Source organism: Crassostrea angulata, chromosome 6 (genome assembly GCF_025612915.1).
Source record: "Crassostrea angulata isolate pt1a10 chromosome 6, ASM2561291v2, whole genome shotgun sequence".
Classification (NCBI taxonomy): Eukaryota; Metazoa; Mollusca; class Bivalvia; order Ostreida; family Ostreidae; genus Magallana; species Magallana angulata.
Window position 1 is genome coordinate 61,081,436 of NC_069116.1, and position 11,077 is coordinate 61,092,512.

At 32.4% G+C, this 11,077-nt stretch overlaps 1 protein-coding gene across 1 annotated transcript; it reads right to left on the reverse strand.

Moving 5' to 3' along the window:
• Window positions 1–261: 261 nt before the first annotated feature.
• LOC128190006 (fibroleukin-like) lies at window positions 262–10,576 on the reverse strand. The gene is made up of 4 exons (XM_052861859.1): window positions 9,289–10,576; window positions 9,016–9,112; window positions 7,541–7,708; window positions 262–2,347 (listed from the first exon to the last, which is right to left on the reverse strand). The coding sequence occupies exons 1-4, from the start codon at window positions 10,336–10,338 to the stop codon at window positions 2,100–2,102; spliced, it is 1,563 nt and encodes a 520-aa protein (XP_052717819.1). The 5' UTR covers window positions 10,339–10,576; the 3' UTR covers window positions 262–2,099.
• Window positions 10,577–11,077: the final 501 nt, after the last annotated feature.

The window sequence follows — 11,077 nt, forward strand, 5'->3', positions numbered from 1 at the left end:
TAAACTTTGGCTTTTCAGTTTTTGTAGATCGATAAAACTTTGCACAATGGCCTCGCATACGAGTCAAAGAAAGACTGAGGGAGATTTTGCATGAATTACATTCACACCCACTTGCCGTATATTTATATAAATAAGTACGTACTTACCCTGAACATTATGGATATAACGTGCATTTTACAATTGCAAAGACATTTATTAAATCACAACGAAAATATTAAACAAATGCTTTTTAGCTAGGATACATTATATTTAATGTACATTATGTATATAAAGTTTTATATAAAGTTGCTAAAATTCGATTTTCACTCAATTAAAAAAATAGATTTATACTTCCATTGTAATAAAAGAAAAAGAAAAAATGCTGTTTCAGTTTTTTTTTAAATCTGTTGAATGAGTAATTTCAGAATACGTCACCTTCCTTACAAGTATATTGGTTGGACTAGCGTTCAAGAGCAAGGCAAAAAAAACCAAGGTACATTAAACAATTGTAAAGAAAAAAAAAAGTTGCAAAACAAGTTTAAAACAAATGTATTTTTAAATATACGTACAATAAAACAACAGAAACTTGTTTTTGCGAAAATATAATCTCCGCGAATAGGTTAATTAAGGAAGCATATGGACAGTTTAGCGTCTATTTTGACAGTTATATACGAAATCACAAGATTAAGCTACTGTTTTGAATCAAACCAAAAACTTATTATTTTCCGTTTAAATAAATGCCATTGCTATAAAATTAAGTAGTACCACCTCGGTGCATTATGTAATGGATAAATAACGAGATGGTGTTGAATAGTTTAGAGAAAACATTCCCTCCGAGGGCCGAAGGCCCGAGGACGGGATGTTTTCTCTAAACTATTCAACACTATCTCGTTATTTATCCTACTTAAAAAAAATTTCCCCCATTTGAGCCTCTAAAAAGCATTGACCCATTCATATATCCCATTGTGATGTCATACAAAAGTATAATTCCAGCAATACCATACACAATAGCCTAACCAAACACACCTTTTTAATCATGGACGAGTGAACAGGTGCGCAAGTTATTGAAAACGATACCGCTGTACTGAGCAGACATAGATTTAGAAGATGAATTTTTTAACGCAAAGTAGACACTTGCACTATGTATATAGAGATCCACAGTTCCTGGAAAGACATGGATACCGTTTGAATGCATGATATTTTAAACTTACAAGGCGAAAGAAAAATCAAAATTTTGACGTCAATTAACAGACGATGATTTATCTAAAAAATTGATAGGAGTCTTATGAAGTCATAGTGCGACAATATTTCCTATATTGTTAAACTAATAAGAAGGAGTGATATGGTTCGAGGTTCAAAGAGGAAGTCTAAAAGTTTATGAAAGTGATTTATGTGTGATCCCGAATCTATCAAAATTAAAAAAAAGGAGAAATTTCTGCAAAAAATTTATTCGTGGCTTATCGGATATACATTTATGGATGACAAAATTCTATTTTATAAATATGGAATCATGTTGGAAATACACGTTTCAACATTTTTCAGTTTTCTTTTTTTAATGCCCAGTTGGATATTTGAATATCCAACTGATTGACGGTTGGATATTAAAAATATCCAACTCCTATCAGTTGGATATTTATAAATCCAACACCTGCTGGTTGAATAGTGAAAATAAACGTTGACTAAAAACAATGGGTGACGTCATAGAAGTTTTTTAACACGTGATAACTATAAATAGCTTACATATGCATGTATTCTATAATATAAATGAGATAGAAGAGCGCTACACCGCGGTTTCCACAAAACAATAAACATGATTTAATAATCGTTATCACCACATAACATAATGAATAATTTGATTACTTGGGTATATTTAATATATATTTATATATATGAATACCAGATTTACACATTGTTCTGCAATCACTATTATGATAGCGCATTATTAAATCTATTTGAACTCATCGCAATCAATAAATGCATTTATAATGAACGCTTGAGAGTTTACATAATGATGTAACAAAATCGATGCTTAAGATGAGCATTGATCTATCACAATGATCGTATCAACACAAAGAGAGTTCTTCTTGGCTTTATAATGAGGTTACAGTGAAACTAAGATATCAGGCTCGAGGACGAATCATCAGCTGGATCGCTTTTAGAGACATGTACGAGTTTTCCCAGTGATGCCATACAATGTATTTAGTACCATTTTTCTCAGAGTCGGTGTACTGCCCATTAGGGTTGGCGTAGTAACAGCTGTCGAACCACCATCCCGATCTGTAGTAGTTGGCACAGTTACCGCTGTACCCGTCGTTATCCTGGTCCGGTGTAGAGAACGTCATATTATTATGGTAATCAAGGCTATTCCCTACAATCATAATAGTTTTACACAATACCTATAATACAACAGTATTCATATATAGTATAATCATAATGCTTATACATTTGCCTTATATTATAATATTGTCCTAAAAACAATTTTAAAAACATTTTGAATGATTTAAGAAACAATGAATCAGCTAATATTTGATAAATTGCATTTAAAAGGGAAAAATGATGAATATTTTGGTTTTGCATATTTGAAGCAGTGTATATATTCTAATATAAATCATGATGAATTTCTTAAGAAGTAAATTTTGATTTGTGAATTGTAATTGAGATGTTAGTATGATGCAATTAAATAATGGTGTATAAAAGACTATATATCATAAAGATCAGTTAAGTCATATATCTATTAAATTGAGGGCATCTGGTTGAAAATGAAAAGTTTACACAAAGGTCAAATGTATATATGAACAAAGAAAGCAAAGACGTACAGTAAAATTATGCTGTTCCTGTTAGGAATGAATAGATGAGAATTTATTTATATCAACACTTCTAAAATATAGCATAACAAGAGGCTCGTGGGACACATCGCTCATCTGACCAAGTACAGCCATGTAACAAAATCATATTTATGAAATCACTTACAAAATATCCGGAAAAATGGAATAACAGATCATTTTTCTAAAAAAAAATATTACTTCCTTATTTTTGATATTTTTTATCATTGAGCTTCTTTTGTCACAGGATGATTTTACAGTATCTACCAAATTGAGCATTGTCGTTCACAAGAAGATCAAAATCAAATACTGTAAAAGCGGTTATTTTACACTGGTGGTTAAGTACGTGTTTTCTGGACTCTAACACAATGCCTGGGTGTTAAATACGCTAATGAGTTAATAAGCACATCCAAGTCTTGAGATTTTTACCATACACGTGGAAGTATTTTACGCTGTTTTAAGCTTACTGCGTAACAAGTGAAAATTCCCTCACGCATAAATAACCACTTTTACAGTAGGTGTAAACCTACATAAAACTTGTGAAGACCAAGAATTCTCCAGAGGCCAAAGTCTTAACCAACTTAGAGAATCAACAACATGTCAACATGCTTGTATTTTGTTTCCAAGAAGATTTTTCAAGAATTTTTTCAATACTGATGAAAAATCGACCCCCTTATTGTAACCCCATCCTTCCCCCGGGAATAATGATTTGAACAGACTTGAATCAACCATACTTGTGTTTGTTTCTACACAAGTTTTAGTTTTTTTCTGGCCGACTGGTTTCTGAGAAGTTTCTCTATATAATCCTATGTAAAAATTTGACCCCCTATTGTTGTCCCACCCTACTCCCAAGGATCAGGAGATATACAAACTTGCATCTACATTACCTGAAGATTTTTCCATACAAGTTTCCGTTTTTCTGGCCGATGCTATGTTATTTGAGAAGATTATTATAGATGTACTCCATATTCCAAAATAAAAAATTGGAGAAAAAAGTTGGTGTTTTTGTCGCACAGTTAATTCGATACGCAAGGGCATGCTCTTCGTATGACCAGTTTCTATGGCGAGGCAAGCTACTGATGTTGATAAAACACGACTATCAACAGTCTCGATTTAAGTCATCTTTTTGTAAGTTCTAGGGTCGATACAACAACATGAAATACAATCTTCCACTCGGTCGCATGCTAATTGTTAGACCTAGTCAATTACCTAATTGTCTCCTAACTTCTCCCCCCCCCCCCCCGATTACGACAAAGAGCATACGGCCGGTGTGGCCGGTCAGCACACTCACTCCTCCTAGGCACCAGACCCTACCTCTAACTTTTTAGAGGTCCGTGTTGCTCTGCTTTAAATTTGTATTTCGTTTTATTGATTTTTGAGATGGTTGACAGTTTGTTATTGTTATTTTTTAATTTAAAAATTCGACCCCTCTCCTCGTGACTCCACTTTTCCCCCCGGTGTTATGATTTGAACAAACTTGAATCTACCCTACCTGAAGATGTTTCCACACAAGCTAAAGCTTTGTAACAACCGTTAATGATACGTCATTAACTGATATAAATAACATTAAGCGTTGCAATTGAAACAAGCGTTGCAGTTGAAACAAGCAAATATCGACACCCTCAACCGATAATGATACAAACTTTATATCATTAAGCGTTGCAGTCGCACCCTTTTATGATCCAAAATAACTAGATTTTGACCCGTATGGTTTGACATTGCATATGACATCGACCATTTACGAAATAGATACATCGACACATCGCATTGTTGACATTTACATAACCAAGCTTTAAGACTACAATAATGCTAATAATTTCACTACACTCTGTTGAGTTAGAATAATTTAACTGTGTCTCGGAAGAGGGCTTCACCACAGTTTATAAGATGTCTCCTATATACCCGTAATATAGCAACAAAATTCATAATCGCTCTGAAACGATTTTGGAGAAAATTAATTTCATCTAAAAATTTTATTCATTTTAATAAAGAATTCAACACTTTTTCACCAACGCTTTTTACTAGCTTCGATTTTACACACCATGTTGACATTCGGAACACTAGATCTCGGGATATATCATATTAAATGCAATGAGTTAGAGTCATCTCCCGTATTCCTTTGATGAACAGAATATAAGACAAATTTTCAATCAAAATTTACACGTAATTGTAATATTGTTTCATAAATTTATTCATGCAAATGCGATATTTTGGAAACATAAACTAAAGAGCCTCACGTGGTTAAGCGTGAGAGTGTACTGCGCATGTGCAAGATTGTAAAATTAAAAAAAATCAGATAATTTCTGAATCTTTTAAATGCATTTTCGTTCAATATTAATTGGCGAAGATTAATCTAGAAAAAATAAAACAAATTGGTATCTTCAAATACCCATGATGTTTAAAATATATAAAACGAAAGACAGTGTTCTTCCGATTTCTCGGTATTAAACCCCAAAAAATCGAGTCTATCATTTTAATATAGTAAAAAAGATAACTTTTCTTTTTTTCTCATTTTGCTCAACAATCATCATTTTAGTTTTTAAGATCAATTACATGTATATGTTAAAAATTAAAATTGTATAGTGGTTTACGCATTCATAGCCGCCAATTATCTTTATATTGCATACAATGATACAAATTGATGCAATAAATGGCAAGGTAACATAAATTTGTTACTAATTGCTATCGTTGCCATGGTAACAAAGACCAAAGATAGAAAATTGGTAAATCTTTTAGAAATAAAGAAACTAATTGCAGCTTATCTAGGTTATGAAATGTAAAATTTGAAGGGCAAACCAACATCTAAAGAATATTTCCAGGGAAAATTATTTTGAAAACATGATTTTTTCGTATTTTATTAATCCATAGAAGTAATCATTGCACCAAACTCATAAATGCATAGCTATATTTAAAATATACGCGTCAGATAAAAAGCTGACACTGTAGCTAAGGTTACAAGGTTAAAATAAGAAAATATAAAGATAACTAAAGTGATTCTGTAAAGCGAAAATACTTGTTTTAAATAAAATTTAGAACCATTATTTGTTGCTATTTGTGGGAAACACGTAAAACTTTTATATGAAATATGTTCAAGCATTATTGAGAATAGTTAAATTGCAATTGTTAAGAAAATATGTAAACTTCAGAAAATAATTTAGAAATTCTTAATTGTTTGGAATGCAGTTTAAAATTTTAAAATTTTAAAGTTAACAATGCACTTTCAACTGATATTACATAAATATTAAGAACATGTTTGGTCATTCTAATTAATTTACTTTGAAGTATCATGTTACAGGTATGAGTTAAAATTGATCAAAAGCACCTCAAAATATGCAGATTTTTGTGATTTTAGTAACCAAAGCAACATATTTCAATTTTCACATATATTATCTTTGTTGCCAAAATAAAACAACAGTTTTTTTCATTTAAAAATATTTATGTTTGAATTAATTTGCCCATGAATAATTTTTCTATAACGTAAAAGATACACAATATTTTCTACCTAATTATTTTATTCTGCGTAACTGAAACTGCAGCAATCACTTGCTGTATATTTCTATAAAAGAGCTTGAAACGGCCATTTTCAATCTTTTGCTCCTGTTACCATGGCAACCGGTCTCCATAGTAACCGTTTAAAGTTAAAACACCGAAAAAGATGCACATTTGTGATAGATTTTGAGAATTAAGCAGGACAGCAAATTATGTCAGATATTGTATAAATATCAATAAATATAACACCTATGTGTATATTGCATTTATTTTTTTTAAAGGGGTGGCTTGATCACCCCCCCCCCCTTTCATTTACATCATTTAAATTACTCCTCATATAAATAAATAACCTTTTCTTTCGAACGAATAGCTTATTCACTTTGATTATGATCCTCTATGATAATTAATTTATTACCCTTCCACAAAGTTAAAAACAAACAAATAAAACCAATATAATAATTGAACACAACTTATTCTAAATAAACACTTTAAAAACGCTCAAACAAGTAAAAGTTACTTATTGTCTACCATGTCATTAGCGTCAGAGAGTGTTGGTAATAAGGGTAAGTACGCTTCGCGTCTGGTTTAATACGATGATTCATGCCTTGCGAATCCGCGTAATCATAATCGCGGCGACTTTATTTCACAGTTGACTGATTAACTGGTTCGCGAATACTAATGTTCGCGTCCAAGTCTTATCTAGACTTGTGTTGTTATACATGTAACAACCACACGACAAGACATGGTTCGTGGCTGGAAATATTCAAGACGACGAGGCTCTAGGGACCACGCAAAAATTGATCCCGTACGAATTACTGTTAGTTTACAGTATATGCATCACCGAGAATATAAATCTATCGCTTTTAGCGGTTAACGTATATATGCTAAACGCTTAATGTCATTTAACCAAAATAATTACGCAGCCAGATGCTTAGTCACAATGAAACTATGATATAACAAACTGTTAAGCGGACTGAAAGCTGGACCAATTAAAAGTGTGCATGTATCACATTTTTTATAGAAGATTTTAAAATTTCTTCTTCAAATATTGTGATTATTTAATAAAGTAAACATTTATTGAGTTTTGATCCACAGTTGGGAAACAAAACAAAACGAATTACTAGTATTTAATGAAATTAAATCATTTAAGAGCTAAATCATAATCATTAAGTGTTAAAAATGAATTCTAAAACAGGAAAAAGGAGCTCTTATAATTGCAAAGTATTATCGTCACTGCATTGTAAAATTACCTGCATTCCCACTGTACCCCCACTGCACCTCCAGTTTATATTTACTGGCCTCATCCCCGACAGAAAACCGTGAGTAGACAGCATATCCCTTTTCTCCGTTGAATCTCTCCATATCAACTCGCAGTTCCTGGGGCTTCAGTGATGTCAATCTATGTAGCATGTCATTTCCTGTAAAAACCATGTCAATGTCAAATGTTCTCTTTTTCATACCCTCTGATCTTAATCTATTTATGTTTATCAAATATTTTAATATTTTGTTTTGCTTTTGCAAATCTAGTCAATTTCTGTATCTGGTCATATTTTAACCTTATGAAGCCTTTATGTGTATATCTAGCAAAACAATTTTATAATATAACTTTTAAAAGTAAACCCAGAGTAAACCCAAAGTGAACCCGAGGTTTAGTTGGGGTTTACTCTGGTGTTTGGCTGGGTCTGATCGGTACTGTATATGTCCTTTTCAAATCAAATAGTGATTCTATCATACATCTTATCTTAGACAAATAATTCAACTTAAAAACTTATAACAATATGTATTAAGTGTATTAAATTAAAATTTATTCAATAAATTAATCTTTCTAAATATCCGTTAGCAAATGCCCTGCCTCTTTCTTTTTTTTCTTGTGACCCTTATCCATAATTGAGTTCCATATCAAAATCAATTGTGACTTGTTCCATAGTAAATAATTGTCCGTGCCTATTCAACAATCAGTTAAAAATGATTATAAAATCAAGCACTTTGAGATAATTGTTGATAAGATTCAATATTTGATCATAAAAACATCTAATCCAATAAAGAACTTATTGGAAGAAATACAATTGTTGGCTTCAGGCCTATGTCTTCCAAAGCAAATGAAAGAGATTAATTAATATTAGCCGTTTTAAAAATGCATGTAAACCAGGGCACCGATATAAAAGATTGCAAGTTACGGATCAAACATGCTTAGAAATAAAAACTGTCATTTAATTCGTAACCCAAAAACTGCCGCTTTACGAACAAATGAAATTATTGGATTTTATTCACGTTATTATGGGTGATCGACTAAAATGTTTAAACCAATAATCGGTGTGACCAAGAGTCGTGTACTCGAGTCCTCGTTGACATTCCTAGTTTTTAACGAGCAAAGAGGATCATTATTTACATAGAAATTGACACCTGGTAAAAGTATACCTTTCCCCGGGTCATCATGCTTTAAGTTTATATTTACATTTACATCGTCGTAGGATCAATGTAAATTAGAAAGTTGCAAACAAAATATAAAGCAGGAGATACAGAATTTGAATCTCTTCCTTTTTTTTGATTGCAACCTCATTTCGTCGATTTACATTATACTATTGATATCAAAGAAGTTATACATACAATGATTCAACAGGAAGCAAAAAATACTTAAATAACGTAAATAACTAGGTTGTTTTCTTAAAATCAACTTTATTTGAGGCTATTTCGAAAAGAAAAAGAGGTAGAGGAAAATTAATACCAATCCAATACTCGTGATCAGCATATCCAAACCCGTTCTTGTATTCCGTCCAGTTACGGTAAAAGTCCACCGATCCATTTACTCTCTGCTGAATCACCTGTTTCATATTTAGAGCAAAGATTATTTTCTTAATCTATTCATTTGCAAAACAAAAATCAAAATTATCAGGTTAATAAAAAAATTGAAAATCAACTTATCATTTGAAAAATATGTTTCTAATGATCTTATTTTATCAAAATACATAGAAATACAGAGAAAGAAGACAAAGTGTACCGTCCATCCCCCGTTGTCAGTGGTCATATCACAGTACACAGCCTTGAATTTAATCGGTGAAACTGTAATATTGTACACGCCGTTATTCCATCTGGTGTTGGGATATTTCTTCAAAATGTCCGCACAATCGGTACCTGCCATGTCATGGGCCTTTAGAAGATATTGGCGGATCACTTCCACGTTTCTAAGCATATCTATAGCTTCTCCTGAAAAAAGCTGCTCAGCCAAATACATACTCGTATTTCTTATATCGTCGACCTTTCCAACCAGATAGTCTGTACGTGAGAACAAATCCTGTTTTAATGTTTGTTGTTCGGTCTGAATAGCAGATAGCTTATTACTGATTTTGTTATCAACGTTCTCAGAAAAATTATATAAAAGAGACTCGATATTCTTGTTAAAGACTTGCTGTTCGGTGTGAGTTGTAGAGTGTACATCTATGATTTTTTCTTCAATATTTTTAGTCAGATTTGTCATAAAATAGTCAAATTTTTGGCGTAAGTGTCGTTGTTCGGTCTGTGTCGTGGTAATAAGATCACTGATTTTCTGATCGATTCTCTCAGATAAATTAGTTGAAAGAAACTTAATTTCCTCGTTAAAATGTCGTTGTTCGGTCTGAGTTACGGAAATAACATCACTGATTTTTTCTAGTTTCCCAAATAAAATGGATGTGACGGACACCATTTCCTGTCTGAAAAGACGCTGCTCGATCTGGGTTGTGAAAAGTAAGTCACTGATTTTCTTATCAACTAAAGCGGAAAGTAGTTTTTCGCTGATTTTTTCACTTTGGTCTGTGGATTGATCTTCAATGTTCCTTGTAGCATTTCCTATCATTTGTTTTATATTTTCGTCAACAATGTTTTCGACTCCCTCAAGTCTCTTCATCACCATCTTTTCAATACCTTTACTAAATTCCTGCAACCCGATTTTCATGTAATCTAAAGCTTGATCTGCGGACTTCTGACGATCTTTTAAATCATGAACTAGATCATATCCGTTCACTATTGCAATTATTGAAAACAAAATCGATATTTTGAATTGTCGACCCATCGCCAAGTTTTCCGTTACATACACTTCAATATTGTTGTCTTATATCATAACCAAATAAAAGTATTAATCCGTTCTTTCGCCAGAGGTGGCAAATTAGCAATACAGAGAGGACGTCAAACAGTCGGAAACACTTCTGTTACAAACACTTCAATATTGTTGTCTTATATTATAACAAAAAAAGTATTAATCCGTTCTCTCGCCAGAAGTGGCAATTTTGCAATACAGAGAGGACGTCAAACAGTCGGAAACACTTCCGTTACAAACCCTTCAATATTGTTGTCTTGTATTACATGTATAATAAAAATACACAAGTATTAATCCGTTCTCTCGCCAAGAGTGGCCAATTAGCAATAAACAGATTACGTCAAACAGTCGGAAACACTGTTAACCCAGTTTAGCTTTGAATTAGCGTCGCTTAAGTTGCTTTGGGATTTTTTTTCTTATCTTTTCCGCACCCCTGTTATAATGCTTTAAGAAGAAGTGCTCTAGTTCGAATTTAAAATACTGGCATAATGCATATGCACGAATTTAGAGGTAATGAAGGTTTTATGGTTAGACTATGTCCCTCTGAGTTACCATGACATAGAGTTTCTGATTACAAACAGAAAAATGCAATGACGTTGAACTGAACTGTGTAATAATTATAAGACTTATTAAACAAAATGACGCTGCCCTGAGTGACCAGATTCATTAACTTTTAATGAATGATACCGACATTGTTGCTTAGGCCCTTTGCTTG